The sequence below is a fragment of the Mixophyes fleayi genome, chromosome 10 (assembly GCF_038048845.1).
Source record: "Mixophyes fleayi isolate aMixFle1 chromosome 10, aMixFle1.hap1, whole genome shotgun sequence".
NCBI lineage: Eukaryota > Metazoa > Chordata > Amphibia > Anura > Limnodynastidae > Mixophyes > Mixophyes fleayi.
This window is the reverse complement of record NC_134411.1, coordinates 9688729-9705550: the sequence shown is the minus strand read 5'-3', so window position 1 is coordinate 9705550 and position 16822 is coordinate 9688729. Positions and strand designations below refer to the sequence as shown.

At 39.0% G+C, this 16822-nt stretch overlaps 1 protein-coding gene across 1 annotated transcript in view; it reads right to left on the bottom strand.

The window, feature by feature from the left end:
- Positions 1-1667: 1667 nt before the first annotated feature.
- Positions 1668-16822, bottom strand: part of CD151 (CD151 molecule (Raph blood group)) — a 33884-nt gene continuing 18729 nt past the window's right edge. Inside the window, exons 2-8 of the mRNA XM_075187840.1 lie at positions 14279-14369; positions 13768-13959; positions 12347-12421; positions 9140-9244; positions 8099-8257; positions 7102-7188; positions 1668-5443 (exon numbers count right to left, since the gene is read on the bottom strand). Of these exons, the coding sequence (XP_075043941.1) occupies positions 5384-5443; positions 7102-7188; positions 8099-8257; positions 9140-9244; positions 12347-12421; positions 13768-13959; positions 14279-14362 (762 nt within the window). The 5' untranslated portion in view covers positions 14363-14369 and the 3' untranslated portion in view covers positions 1668-5383. The remainder of the gene's footprint in view (positions 5444-7101; positions 7189-8098; positions 8258-9139; positions 9245-12346; positions 12422-13767; positions 13960-14278; positions 14370-16822) is intronic.

The following is a 16822-nucleotide window of genomic DNA, read 5'->3' as shown; positions in this document are numbered from 1 at the left end:
GAAATGGACCTCTTAAAATTACCTACATTAAAATGAAGGAGCTTAATATCCCTGAAAAACGGTCGCATTTGTTGAGGGAGCTGAAGTCAGACAAAAAATGTATATTGTATTTATCCAGGAAACCCACTTTAAACTTAATGCATCTCTAAAACTTAGTAACTATTATTACCCACATAATCAGCTGTAACAATAATCAACTTTACAAAGTCAGTGGCCCTAAATCTCTCAACGCTGTTAAAGGGCTTCAGTCTGCTTTTTAAGTGGCACCCCTGGCATATATACATTATTTGGGGTCACCCTAACCAGCAGCAATTCTAATCTGTTCAACCTAAACTTTTCGCCTTTGCTAGTAAATTTAAATCAGATTTTCTAAAATAGTGACCCTTGAAGCTATCTGTCGGGATGAGAGCATTAATCTGATATGATAAATGTTTGACCAAATGTTTTTAAAGAGGAAACAATTAGCCCAGTAGGAGGGAATTAGGTTGAGCAAACCCTTTTGTGAGGCGACCAGCTTAAGATATGCAGATCACAGACATCCATTGTTTTTGATCATGTATTCCACTTCCTAATGGATTTCCTTTCAATAGCTAATGTAAACACATAGAACCACTAATGTAAATGAGAGCCATATGCCTAGGTGAGAATCTTGGAGACAAAGGCCACATTTGAAAGCCTATACAGGTATATAGTAATATGAGCTTCAAAGGAAAATGTCTTCATATATCATATTTTGGGAAATCTGGGTGCCGCTCCATACCAAGGAGCAGAAATCACACGAGGGTTGTGAATGACAGGTACTGGCTGTATCCGAGAACAGCTATAATCACATATCTTTGGAAAAGGTATGTCACATTGTCATAATTCCATCATGTTTGGTATTTAAATGTGCGGAAGATTATGACCCGTTTACTAAAGGGGGAGTTATGTCTCTGGGATATATCCGAGAGAAGCTATCAAAGGTCAAAACTTTAGGAATTGTTATGAACAAACCCTAGGTGACATTTTTGTCCTATATCAGCACTTTTTTAAACACTGTTGTGTGACTATAACACATTGTGATAAAAGGATGGGAAAATACTGATTAAGTAATGATGTTGTGGAAAGTCAGGGTAAGAAAGAAAAATGGATATTCCCTTCATATGTGAAAATGTAAATGTCAGGGTTTACTTAAAAAACTACTACTACACTTATGATTTGTAACATAACAATAAACTGCAGTTATGTAATAAAACGCAATAACAATTTTTTAGCTGGTAACATTCAGTACATTTTATTTATGTGTGTTTTCCAAAGCCTAGGCATAAATATTATTACTGTCTAAATTTTAAGACTACAAGAAACTGTCATATGTGATCACCGCACCCAATAACAACATTTGGTGATGGGACCCCATAGCACCTGCACATAGGCTGCTCCAGTGGTAGCTATGCCACTGGGCTCTGCTTTGTAAACAGTAACAGGTAATTTGTCCTTCTAGCTATAGTCACATACAGTTTTACTGGGTGGTCACCATAACTAGTTTTATTAAAAAGGAAAACAATCATTTTTCAGAAGTTCTTTTGAACAGAACATACAGTGTCAAGGCCAATAGCTTACCATACTGTCAAAACCTGCAGATTTTGTACATATAACTCTCAAAACACAATGAGGCTTAACAGAAAGGCAGTGTGTGAATATCATTTTACTTGTGTGATGTTGCATTTTAATACCTAAATATACATTGCATATTACATGTTACCTGCTGTATGATTAAATACATAATATATACTTTGCTTCAACAAAAACAAAAACAGCCAGTGTATAAAATATGTGCACTTTTAAAAATAATACAATTTATCAGAACTAAATAAGATATAGTTTCCCATACACTCCTAGAAACTTCATGTTGGGGTCTGTGCTTGTACATGCGGTGATGAGAACAGTAACGACATTCCTACAGCAAGTAGCACAAGCACCACACTAACTCCTAGCAAGCAAGCAACAGCTTTCATGAATCTAGTCCAGGTTTCTCTAAAGATAGCAAACATCTAATTAGATGCTACAAGCAGGCAGTTTGCACCATGTTGTACACACCCCATCGTGGTAAATGTCCACTTGTTGGTTTTGACATTGTCAGCGTCACGACATGTGTTGGAGAAGACATTCAGGGCCAAAGATGGAAGAATCTGATTATGGGCAGCTGATAAGTGAAACTCCCTAATTATTATAGAGCTGTCTGGCAATAATATCCATGCACTTAACAGCTGGCTTTATTTAAAAGCTTGCTAGAAGTTTATTTCTGTACATTTACTCTATTACCCCAGCACATTGCTGACATGCAACAACCAATCATAAATACCACTACACTGACATGGCCCATGTGGGGTTACACCCAGCGTATTCCAGAGTTGTTCATTCTCATACTCCAAACATAATACACATTTACAGACAGTTATGATTTGCATGGCAATGTTATGATTTTTAGAGTCCGGGGATATATTTACTAAACAGCAGGTTTGAAAAAGTGGAGATGTTTGCCTATAGCAACCAATCAGATTCTAGTTATCAATGATTTAGTACATTCTACAAAATGACAGCTGGAATCCGATTGGTTGTTATAGGCAACATGTCCACTTCTTCAAACCAGCAGATTGGTAAATATACCCCCAGGTGTGTTATTAACACTTTGGGCGGTATGTTCATTAAACACAGGTGACGTTTTGGTGATTCTAGATGCGACGGCACAACTCACTAAAAGCACCTTCTTTCACAGACTATTGCTCCGACAGTTGTGACATAAAACCGTAAATAACTAGAAAAGCCAAAATTTCTGAAACAAATTATGTGATAAAACATTGTATTTTCTTATTCAATGCTACATCAAAAAAACTGTTATTTCATGTTAAAAGCTCCACCCAAATTACTGCCAAATTCTGGTTCAGGAGCACAGGATTTGAACTATAGATTTGTACCTAATATTGAAGCAATCTTTGTTTTTGTTTTTTTACCATAAACATTTGATCAAAACAAGCATTTATAGATTCAAAATGATTAACTGTTACGTTAGGCAAAATGGATTTATCAAATCAACTTGTGCATCTACATATCTGTAATCTACACATCTCCCAAAGCACAAAAAATAAAATTATACCTATATATATCCACACTCATAAAATGGGTTGTAAAAATACATATTATAACAGTATAAAAACAATATTGGTGCACTCCAAACAAAATAAGAGATTAAATTATCTTCTGAAATGCAATGAGACCTGCCAGGTTCAGTAGTTGCTCTTTTAATTTTACTCAGTAGTAAAAAGGTCAATGAAATATTTAATAAAAATAAAGCTAAATCACATTAATGCTAATAAATTCAGTTAACTATTTTAGAGCTCTTTTAGGGTTCAATTCAGGGAACCCGATTTACAGTTAGGAGTAAATCCAACTAAAAGGTGCAACTTTGGGTACTTGTTAATTATATGGGCACCACTTAGAAAAAAAAAAAAAAAAACACTGTCCACTTGTAATCTGTTTAATCTCTTGACAGCTGCTGCTGGAGGGAACGAGGTGATAGTTTTGAAAAGGATGTGTCTGCCTTTGGTTTAACAATCAATTAGTTTTTGCCCAAGCGGCACAATACATTAAAAGGGGATGTTAACAAGACAGATCATTATAAAAAAAAAAAAAAAAATGACACTACAATCTAGATTTTTGCCCCAAATCATTACAATGGCCACACATGCTAGTTGCAGCTCTCTGACTGCTTCCAATAAAAGTGAAATTAGAAGCTCAGTCTAAAATGTTTAACTTTGCAAACCTGATCTCATCGCGTTTTTTTCGTGTTTACCCCGTATCTGTACAAATCCGCCATAGATTACTGAATTGGTACCTCTATAAACTTGCGTCCTCCTGCCTATGGAAAAGCTGCTCCACATAAGAGTATTACAGTGTTATTTTTTTTGTTTGCTATAAATTACAGTGACTCGCATCATTGTAATGGGAGAGTCTCTATAAGCTCTGAAGGTGAATGAATGTCTGTAGCGCACAAGAAATGCATTGTATCTGCTTTGCAGATGGTTACATAGATCCTGGTAAAATACTGTAATTGCAAACCTGAAACAGACTGACATGTCAAATCCTAATAATAATCTGTTAGTGCAGCAGTGGCCGTCTTGTTCCTTAATGCCAGAATCAATATTTGATGAAAGCGCACAGTTTTCAAGTCAACTGAAGTGAATTACTTGGCAAGAGCCTTTATATCGGCTTGCCAGCAAAACAGTTTTCTTTTCACTGGCATTTAAAGAACTGTATGGTTTAAATAAAAACAAAAACAAGAATCCAGCACCTTTTTGCAACAATTGATTTTCCTGCAACGGACCTTTCGGTTCAAGATCACTGTTATTTTTCTGCTCTTCCTCTTTTGTCTTTTAACTTTGGCATGACTGTTGCTGGTTTTATTAAAATAACAGACATGAAGTATCTAAAAATAGGGAGCTCCTTAACAAAGAAAGGAAAAAAAATACTTTGATATTACACTGCACCTGTTACCAACACACAGGACTGAATCAGCAGCTAGGACAATGCAGACTGTTAATTCGCTAGGAACGAGTGGCAACAATCAGGCACGAAGATTCATTATTTTCTAGAGGCTATATTGTCAGAATGCCCTTTAGCACACTGAGGCTTCATTAATTATTTTCATTGAGATGCTAAGACACATTAGATAACGCATACAAAAAACAAAAAAAAAATATCGGGAAAAAAAAAACCACATGAAAAAAATGCCCTGTTCTTATTTAAAAAACAAACAAACCAATAACAAGGCAGCGCATCTCTGGTATATCATGTTCCGTCATTAGAAAGATACATTAAAATGGCAGTAAAAGACCATCGGCTTAGCACTGCATTCGACTTCCTATTTTAAATTAAAAGCAGTTTTGGCAGGTGTGCTGAAGTCAGTGTTGCCGGATTTGGCATAAGGAACCAGGAAACGTGGATATCAGAAGACTGATGATTTTGAAGGGAGTTCAGATTTAAAGACCAGAAAGGTCAATGACACCACATTGACTGGTCTTCTCAGGCACAGTGAAGAACAACAGTTCAAATCAAGGCAAGAGGTGGTTACGATATTAACTCTTTGAGTAAAGTAGTTGTACTTTGTAGTCTTAACTTGTTAACGTGATAAAGCTTGGCACAAATTAATAGTATGATGATGAGGTCATGGTACCGTGATGATATATACATTCCCAGACTTGGCAGCCAGATATTCTAAGATGATGAATGCAGCTGATGTCATAGTCTTGCAGTTTGTCATGAAATTCTACTAGTAGGTACCAAGCAGCATATTAGAAGAGTAGGATGTGTCAGCGGATGGAGTGCAATAAGTGAGTCTATTGACATCTTAGTAGGGATCAGATTTTAGACTCTTGTAGAGACAGCAAGTAAAAATCATTCCAAAAACCTGAGGAGCAAAATCAAGACATTGTTACAAGTCACGAAACATCAAAGGAGGTGAAAATCAAAAGGAGCAGACTGCTGCTGGGGCTCTAAGCCCTGCCTCATTGGTCACACCCTCGTTATATGCTCCACCCCTAGTGCCATCTAAGCCCTGCCTCATTGGTCACACCCTCGTGGTTATATGCACCACCCCAGGGGAGGGCTGGCAAAGTTTAGCCTGGGGGGCAAGACTCGACTTAGCAGCCTATTTTAAAAGGCTGGCCCAGTTCAAGATAGCCCACTAAGGGACTGACCCAAGGGGGGGCGGGGTCAGCCTGCCCCTGCTCCACCCCTAGCGGTGTCTAAGCATGTCACATTGAAATACTATGGGCTATTAAGGTACAACTATATAAAATATGCTTGTTATAGGACTTCACCTAATACCTACAATGCTGCTAATAATTCTGGCAGAGCTTGCCGTTTAGTACAGTTCCATTATTTACTTTTCCATCCCTACAATCCTTATATCTCATCTTAGAGTTCACCTGTCAACCTAACTGAGGTGCAATAATCCTCTAACTATACAATAGCTTGGGTATTTGACTAACGGCAAGAGATCATTGTGGGCATGGCTAAGTCCAAAAAGGTCTGAAAGTGTGCCAGGAAGGTTTGTCTGGTTGTTACGCAGGCTATGAGCAAATATAGAAGGATAACAAAGACCTCTCTCTAGCATATAAAAACTCTCGTGTGCTACGCACATTACTGTACATAGTTTTTGAGGTTAGGGTCTCTTTAAAAACAGCCTCGCTAAAAAAAAAAAAAAAAAGTACATTTTACAGCACACAGAATACTACCAGACACTGGGCATAACATCCAGCAGAGAGCCAGAGAAGTGGTATTATGAAGTAGTACATAGAATACAGATTTTCACACAGCATACCAAGCTAGAGGACTGGTAAACAGTACATTTAAAAAAAGGTGGGATAGGAATCCAACAAGGAGAAAGCTTCTAAAAAACAGTAGAAACATACAATACCTCTGTGCACAATTTTATTAGGGAAGGAAAGAAGTATGTTGGGCATTTAAACTTTGGGTGCATAAACAATGACAAATACTGCAATCATTAATTTTTGTTTCTAAAATGAAAATATCAAATATTTTTTTAGGGGACTGGTATCCTGGGCAATTGTCCTGTTTTCACCACTACCACACACTGGCCCTGATGCCAGCCACAATTCTGAACACTCCACTTATTACCTACTGAAGCGGAGGAGCTCTGGATGGCAGCGAGCAGGTCGGCTTCTGCAGACAAACACAAACGGATGCTACTCTAATGGGGTAAGGTAACAGCCTATTATACCCTTGTCCCCCATCACTGCTTGGTATAGGCCTCTGACAGAGCACAGAGTATCACTGAAGTTACAAGGAGATTAGACAGCCAAGTGCAACCCTCTGCATTAGTCACAACAGAGGACAGCAGATGAGGTGAGGATTGAGGTATAAAGGGAAAGTCTGGTCAGAGCTGCCCATCACTACCAGCTGCTCCTAGGTACAAGCTCGGCATGACTATATTCAGATATTTCATAGAAAGAAGCCAGTAAATAGCAGCAGAAGAAAATAAAAACCGCATTAGAAATTAATCTTCCACTCTTTCAAGTTTACAATAGCCGGCATTCTACTCACTTGTACAAAACCAATGCTTATGCCCACTGTTCCGATAATAAGCAGGTGAGATCGAATGAAAGCTTCCAGTTTGGTGATGCAGCCTCCCTGGAAAGAGGAGGAAAATGGTAATACACACACATGTAACTTGCATGACATAGATATTGTATTAGCTGAACATGGTCAGCCCTTACTAGTACATACTGTAAAATCTGCAAAGTATGATCAAGTAGACGTTCAATCAATGATATCGCAGGATGGCACGAACGCCCGTTTAACACCATCAGGCAAAATACTACAATTATTTTCCAATTAAAATATATGTAATATTTTGTATACAATGAGATACATGGATGAGCACCAAAGTATAACCCATCTCTTATTTTTTTATTATTAAAATTCCCCCATCCCTTAAAGATGGAGAAAAATGTTGCTCACATCTTTAACTTTGTAATCATTTCTATGTTCTCCTTTCATACAATGTATTTCACCAATTTAATGTTACCAAATAAGGAACAGATTCCAGTCTTATCCACATTACATTATAGTTAGCAATGAGTAATTTAATCAGTGTTTCTGAAGGGGGCTTAGCTAGACAGGATGGTACTACCGCTATGTGGGACACTATTTAGCGGGGATGTTCTGACCTAAATCTGTGGCCTCAGCCACAAGAAAGGACAAACCACAAATGGATCCGGTTTACATCACACACAACATCTTTTCACGAAAACCAAGGCCATTCCTGCTGTAGTGGTTTTTGCCCCTTTTTACCACCTCAGAAGGTTGGGAGTATGTTCCTGGGAAAACTGTGATGCTGGAGGTACAGAATTCTAATGTGCATAGGAAGAAATACATCCACCATCATCTACCATCCTTAGTTCTGATAATATATTAACAAACATAACATCAGAAACATAAGAACATCCATAATTAGATTGCTGGTAAGTTTGGGCATATGCATGCATGGCATCAATGAATGGTAGAAAATGAACAACAAGCTTTGACAGTGCCGCCTTACCTCCACTTTGTAGATGTTTGAGGGGTGGTCCCGAACACCACATTCAGGGGTAACAGACTTACAGCAGCTGTCTGGAACTAGGCGTTTACTAGCATCTGGAGACTGAATCCAAACGCTGTCCTTCCAGTCCTGGGAATTGTTACTGCCACAGCACTTAAACTAGACAAGAGGAAGGACAAGTCAAGAAGTCACGACCAGTATGAGAAGTGTGATAAAGAGAGTGCACATGTAAAATACAGAGGACGTGTGTTTGTGGGAGACAGCATCAAACTGTTACATATGTGTAGTGTGTAACAGGTCAGAATAAGAACAGCTAGTGAGGGAGAGGAGGAGGAAGGGTCCCCATGCACCAGCTAGATTCTGCAGGGAATATTCAACATATTCTTCTCTGATTAAAAATTGTATAGGTAGGTTGTCTAAAAGTAATCTGGGTTCATACCAGTCAGTGAACTGAAGAGGTTTTGTTGCTTTTTGTGCAAGGAAGGCTTTCTATAAAAAAAACTCTCCCAGACCAGAGAAAAGTTAAATACTTTTTGTTCTTTAGTCATGGGGGCTGTCAACCAGTCCACTTTAAAGACGAAAAATTGCTTCTTTTTGAATAGTTATGGAGGACTAGTGTATCCAGTGTTTTTAGGAACTGCTTATAATAAAAGGAGGAGATTTCCAATTCATTTTGGTAATTTTGCTTCTGTCCTCGACATGCCCAAAATACCCCATTCTGGTGACAGTGGGGCAAAAAGAGACAAAGTTAATGTAGTTAGTATAGGATTTAACTTGAATCCAAACTTTTTAATCCCATGTCAATCCCCAGGGAACGGTATAAAGAGGACATTCTCATGGCACACTGAGGAATCCGCCATACCAATCATTTGATGTCTAGAGGGAGATAGGGAAGCACCTTCCCAGCTGTATTTAACACAGCCTGATATCACCTAATGCAATTGTAGATTAAGATTTTTCAGTTTGCAAAAATTAATGAGAGCAAAGAATGCAAACTGGTTAAACATTTGTTTCATTCTTAATAATGATTTATGTAGAGACCTCCTGTTGCAGTTTGTCCACAGCGCTGGTCACCTTGTCCTCTCCTGGCTGTTTGTACTTCTTAGTCATAGTGTCCTTCAGGCTCTGCTTGAGTTCATCATTTAGCTGCAGGGACAAATTAACAACCATTAGCCTCCTACAGAACCTCTTGTAACACACTCAATGATTCTCATTCAGTCTCTGTATTCGCTCTTCAGTATAACAGCAGCAGATCTCAGTGTAAGTTTATTTTATGATGTCCAGAGTTATCATGGCTAAAATAGAGCTGAAATTTGTTTATTTATAATACAAAGTTATTGTCTGTGTATATATTTATTGGAGGAAAATATGGGCAAAAATACAGCATTTATAGCTAGCAGTAAAGGCCAGTTGTGAGGTATACTGAAAGTCACACTTCATGTAACCAAGAGCTAGTTATATAAAAGGTTTCTCAGCATATTCTTCCTTTTTTATTTATTTTTTGCTACATCAGTGCGTAGCAGCTTGCATTTACCATAGCGGAAGTGTCATAGTTGCAGTCACCATGACATTAAGCAGTAGAAGTAAAACATTCTGACTTTTTATTTTATTTCCCTGTATGTGATAGGTGGGTGAGCCTATCAGAGAGAGACAGGGCAGCGGCTGCAGCCAATGAGGTAGGTGCATTTGTTACCTGTGAGCAGAACGGAGAACACTGCGGCATGGAAAGAAAGACAGGGACACGGCAAGAGTTAAGCACCAGTATATACGGTAAACACACACACAAGCAGCAAGCGAGAGCGAAAGGAAAGCCTGGAAGGATGCTAGTCTTTTGGCAGAATCAACTATGTTATTCATATATTAACTCTCACAAGATACTGTAACCCTTGTTTGAATGAAACTCTAAAGTGGATTAGAACTCAGGTCCCCATTATTGCTGATATACTGTGCTTCTGAGCACAACCAGTGGTCGAAGTAGAAATCTATAAAGTAGGGGTATGAAAAACATAATGGCAAAGTAAGTGAATGGAATGTGATAGTTTTACAGTGAAGACAGAAGGAGAAGTGGCGGTATGGCATATCACTGTATAGACCACCACTTTGACCACTGAGCACACCACCATATTCTTCAGGTGCAGGTTCAGTAATAACAAATGTTTTCGTCTATTAATTCTAGTTTATTTGAGGGTTCACAAAAATTGCACTTAGCGTTTATTATGTCACAGGACCCTTTACAGAATATTCCAAGCAGTGTGATTGGATAACAAATCAATATCTACCTTAGCAGATTTACTCACATGTATATTTTAGCAATATTAGATTATAATGTACAAGCCAGGGGAGATAATCACAACATAAACAAACCATCTAGTTGGCAAGACAGAAACACCACTAGTCAATGAAAGTTGGTAAAAAAAATATTTTAATGAATGTGAAAGCCTCCAGATTCTGCTTGTTCATGTAGTAATCTTATTTTAGACTTTTAAATAGCATTGTCATTTCTTAAAACACAGCCAGCGCCCTGTACATTTTCTATTTCACAGTCAGCATGTCAGAAAACAAAAAGTACATTTGGTTTGTCAGAAACTTATTTGGGATTATTTGAACTGTGCCCAACATGTTTGTTCTGAATAACATAACCCTGCAGGGACCTGTCTTCATAAAGTGTGTGTATATTTCGATACAGCCACTACTTAATCCCTGGCAGGTGTGGGTGGTGTGCAGTCTGCAGTCGGGGAACCAGTCATAGGCTAGAATTACTAATTTACCAAGCAATAACGTGCCGTCACATGTGCCCTCTTACTTAATCACATAAAACTGAATTACACCCTGCCTCAGGGATGTCTAGAATTCAACCTCCAATTAATCCAAGATAAAATTACACTGCAGAAAAAAAAAAAAGACACTCTAAACTTAAAATCAAATGGCACAATGTGCAAAAGATGATTTTCATAGGCAATCACAAGACTCTTCTGACGTTGAGATAACAGCAGTGAACAGTCGCCCAGTGTTTCCTGTGCTATGTTCTATGGGAGTTGCACTCTAATTTATATGGCTCTATAGAATCAGACACAACCTTACAATTGGACTACAATTTATCTGAAGTTTTTGGCACATCCAGTAAAACAGATGTGGGTAAACTTACCTGCTACCTGAGCCATCATTTTTGTCTACATCAGTGTGTAAGTATTTATTAATGTTTATTAGATTGTGTGTGTTTTTAGCTTTTGAGTGTTTGTGTTCATTTCAACCACCATTAAAGTCGATTTGTGGATTATCTTCCTACTTTTACGGATCTCTGCATGGACGTGTGTGATGCAAAACAAACCACCGCACACTTAAAAGTGGGCAGACCTAGTGGATCATGGGTATTTTGTCAATCACTTTAGGTGCCTTACTATGCACAAACTTCCATTCCTACCGGTGACATTTTTTATTTTTTTACAGAAAAAGATTTAAAAAAACAAGCTGGTAGTGGTGGATATATAAAGGACATCCAGATTTTAGTTGGTGCAGCAGGGCTTTTAGACTTCACAATTACCCAATCTGGGAAAGTCTAAAAGCAATATTTATGAAATATGTGCACATGCCACTTTGCTACAAACGCTAACCGACGTATTTAAAAAAAAAAAAGGAAAATTAAAAAACATTTGTCATAATAAAGCAGTATATTAGAATAAAACCATAAGAGTTAATAATAATTAATAATGGGTGTGGGTCACAGGTGTTCGTAGTGTGTACCAAATAGTGATGATGAGCTGGCAGGTGGCACCCGTGGGTGGGGACATTGACCATTAAAGTAGGCACAACAATGCATAGATTATATATATATATATATATATATATATATATATATATATATATATATATATATATATATATATATATATATATATATATGCTGCGGTGTGTAAGCCTTACACTACATCTTTACTTCTGCTGGGATGGGACACCCATCTATCTGAATGACATTTCTAATTACTACTAGAATGCTTTCATTTGTAAGATGGGACAACTATCAGAGCATGCTATGTAAGTGTGTGTGTGTTTTATGACTAACTAAAGGGCAAAACAAAAGTTTAATCCAGTCCATGACAGACCATAATTGTTATGGCCAACAAGGGCCATTTATACCAGGTCAGCTGTGCTGCACATGAACTGCTTACACCCCCCCCCCAAAAAAAAATACATGACCATGTATCAATATAAGTGACTGATCCACTCATTAACTGATTTGTAGCTACTTACCTGCTGATAGTATATATAGGCCAGGACACCTGCCAGGATCTCCAAGATGAATATACACATCAAGAGGATGAAATACTGAGGGCACAGGAACAGAACACATTAACGACAGAACGCGCTCTGCATCAGATTAATGATTAGACGTCTATACTTGTTCTCTATGTGGACACAGTTATTGTTTGTATAGTGCTGGAAAATCATGGGTCACATTTGCTAGAATGCTTTGAAACATGCATGACAATAACAAACGATACAGAGTGGAATTGTGTGGGTAAAATTCTCTAAAAGGTCTTGTAAGACTTTGATAGACTCCCATGCAATATAATAGCTACATTACATTAGTGGGATTAGATTAGTGGGAATGAGTTATAGAATACTTCAATCTGTTCCTCACAATACAGAGGAAACAAAGCAACACAAAGCAGAAGCCTGTACTTTCCCTCACATATAGATAAACCAGGGGGAACGTGATATGAAGAGTGGCATTACTACCAGTAGGTGGCAACACCCTTACTTATAAATAGCACCAGAAAGAATGGACAAATGATTGTACATGGGGAGGAGAGACTGATACATACACACACACACACTCTTCACATTCCTAACATTACACCAGCATTACAGGAACCTGCCCAGAACAGAGACTCACTGTGCAAACACACTCACACTTCTATATGTTCACCTAAGTAAATATTAATTCTCCCGACCACCACTTTCGGCAATACACATCTTTAGAACCATCTCTCTGAATAAATTAAAGGGTTATACTTGGACTGCCTGCAGGTTTAAGGGGGTAAATATAAATAACCTTCTTAAGATTAGCAAAAAGTGTAAAAAAGGGTAAAACATACTTTGTATTAATTACAAGCCATTACCAAGTCATCATAGGATGGCATGGAAAAATGTCACATGTGAGTCTGCCATTGTAAAGTGCTACTGACGGCACTGGCAGAGGGACAAGTGGGACTGTCCTATCACTACAGAAAACCCATCTGGTAGCGGCTTGTTCACACATCAGTGCTTTATAGCACATGCAGCCTGGTTTCACCAGTAAGCATAGAGCAGGCAGAAGGTTACTTTGGTTCCTATGTCAGGGAATGGTCTCTGTTTAAGTTGTAATGATCATTAAAGTGCAAAGAGCCAGGATACTTTTCGCAGTATTCCCAGAGCATTGCACTTTGGGCATGTTGGCAGGTTTGCTAACGAATGTTAATGTGAAAAACTGGAGCAAACTTGGTCATGTCTCCAATTCTAACAACCCATTCCCAATTTTTGGTAAGACCATGTCCCTATTTCATCTGTCACACCTCTTTTGGATGTAGAAAATGGGGAGAATGACCTGCTTGACCAAATCTGTTTTCCCTAGAACTTATAGTCAAGCACCTAATAAAACTCAGTTAAACACAGTTTGTATGTGAACTCACCACTTTGAGCAGGCTTTTCCTCTCTTTAAAAGTGGCGCAGCATCCAAGGATACCAGTCACCATGACAACAGCACCCGCAACAACGAGGATGTAAGCAGTAGCGGCATAGGTGCTGGAGGGCAGCAGGCTGATGTAATCACTCTTCTGGACCAGTGTCCAAACGCCTACAGCCATTACAGCAAGGCCTGCCAGCTAGATAACACGTAAGGACAGCCATCAGTAAGAGAGGCTTCAGAGATGTTGGCACTTAAACATTGCAGTAATAAGGGCAATTCTGGAAACACATTTAAAAATGTGCAGAGTCTTTTGGGCAACACAAAGTCAATTTTTGTAGAATCAAATTCACTGTAAACAGCTGCAGATAACTTAGTATTTGCAAAGTGCTGTTTACATTTATAACTAGTGAGTAACACAGTAGCAATAATATTTGGGAGCTTTATCATTAAACAATCTCACAAGATTGGACGGCTCTCTGCTCACAGTCCCATGGGGTAACAAATGTATTACTTACCCAGAAAAAGAAATTGAATGTGAAAAGAAGGTACTTCAGACATATTGTTCCACAGGTCTCTTTTTTCTCATTGTACTCGCCCATGGTGACTCTGAAACACAAGACGCACCTTCAGCTTCCAGACCACAAGCACAAAGTACAGTCAATGAGTAACAAACACTTCACATATTCCTAAATGATAGGTTTATGTTTGTACATATAGATATTAGAGCATGTTTGGAACTGGGTAGCTAACTGCAGTATCATTAATTAGCCAACAGTATTGTCAGCATCTCTGATTGGACAGACATGGGCAATCCTGCCCCTCGGTTCTGTTACTTATTTGGCAATACATGTGTGGGTCACTGGCAGTATGACATCGCCTGTACGCTCAGAATGATTTCTGCAATCACAGGTCATCTTCCAATCGCATTACCAAAATGCTGGGCTCGTTTTTGGGGGGTCATACCTGCTGCAATACATGACCAACTGCCTAACTGTGCTGCCTGTCATAGGGTGTGTCACCCGCATTAGATGGGGCTAGGCTAATTACATAAACACAACAGATAACCCCTGTTGAAGCATGTCAGCACAAAAGGTTTCTTTTTATTAATATTTATTTATAAGGCGCTACAAGGCATCCGCAGCGCCGTACAGAGACAAACAAAATCACAATACAATGGGAGACAGCACAGTACAGTAAACACAGCAACTCAGTACGCTCAATGCACAGCTAGAGAGGGCGGGGAAGGGGGAGGGAGGATCCGAAAATGACGGGGCCCAAGAAGGGGGGCGCGGAAGACAGGGAGACCCCCAGGGGGGAGGAGGGAGCGAAAGTGGACGTGGGGTGGAGGACCTTTGAGGAGGAGGGCTAAGTAGCTGGAGAGCAGAGTTAGAAGTGGTGGAAACAGGAGGAGAGATGGCCCTGCTCAGAGGAGTGTACAATCTAAGGTACAATTCTTAAGACCGCTTCAAATGCAACATGAGAAACCCTCCACGGATCACTGTACTGCCTATGGCATCCACAAGGGCGGCGACAAGGCGAAAGATGCATTTTCTTGTGGTTACCCGTGAGCAGCATACTTCATTGCCGTCTATGTGGAAGGCATAGACTGTGGGGAAACATATTACCAGCAGTTATTACAAGTTGCACGCAGTTTGGAATGCAACTTAAGTGCTCATGTGGACAAATCCTTCAGCTGGCCACACAGGGGGCCTCTCTTGCCACATGGGCCAAGAGCCGTGCAACAGGCTCAGAGTCCTCACACACGCAGGCCTATACAGGTCATATGCCAGGATGCTCATAAGGGATCTGGCCGACTCTAATTGTACCATCTCTGGGAAATGCACTTGTTTAAGATCACAGGCTGCAATGTTAGGCTAATCTGTCAATCATTGCCAGTGTGGCCTGTATAAGCCATTCCAAATCAATGAACATGGAGGAATAAAGAAAACCATTGACACATTTAAGTTTTTGCATCACAAACTGTTTCAAGCATAAAAGATAATGGCATTCCCTCAACTCCCCCCCCCCCCCGACGCCAAGGAAATTGCTCTGTAAGCCGTCATATACTGCAGCTGGTTAACTTGGAAATAATGAATCACCTTCCTGAGTCACCCGGTTTGCTCACCGGCTCTCCCAGCGAATCACCCCAGCCCCCAGCTGTCTGGTCTTCTGTTCCTAAGTGTCCTTTTGTTACAGACAGCACGTGTCTGCAGCCTACGCAGCGCAAAACATCTAATCTATATAATCCCAATCAAAAGGATACAACAAAATAAAAAACAGTCAACATAGTTTAACCACAAGACTTAAATACAAATACATTTGTTTAATACAAAAACATTTCCCCTGGGGGGGGGGGGGGGGGGTTTGGGAGTCAGACCACCACACAATATACACATTTATTTACAGTATATACATATTTACAGTGAGGGAGAGTGCAGTAATTTGTTTACAAGCATGCAGAGATAGTTGTTTTTTTGTTTAAATCTACCTTTAAACCTTTCAAATGAATTAACATTTATATTACATTTTTCTCATTTAATACTGTGCCGATGGCTCCACTGTGTACAGAACAGGTCCCTATGCAATCATGTTTCACTGACAGTCCTCAAAATACAATTGAAACTCATCACAAAGCTGATCATGTCATAATGAAATATATATATATATATATATAACACTTATTTCCGGAAACCTGCAGACAAACCTTCAGGAAGTGGGAAAGAGCAGTCAGTAGTACGAGACGCTGTACAGGTGCTACAGATGTACACTGGACTTGCAGTCAGTAGCCAGAGGGCTGCTGGTTATACACAACTACATAAATCTTCTACTGTGTTACTGTCCAAAGAAACTGTTACATGTCCAAAGAAAGGATAGATGAGCATTAGCTACATTTACCTTACTTGATTGTCTTTAAAATGACAAATAACCGAATCAAAGTGCTTTATAAAATAAACAAAAAATAAAAAAACAAGACACTGGTTTGTGTTCCCCATAAAGCGATTAATATTAGATCCTGGGTTTTGGATGTACATAAACTAATCATTATTCATCATAACCAT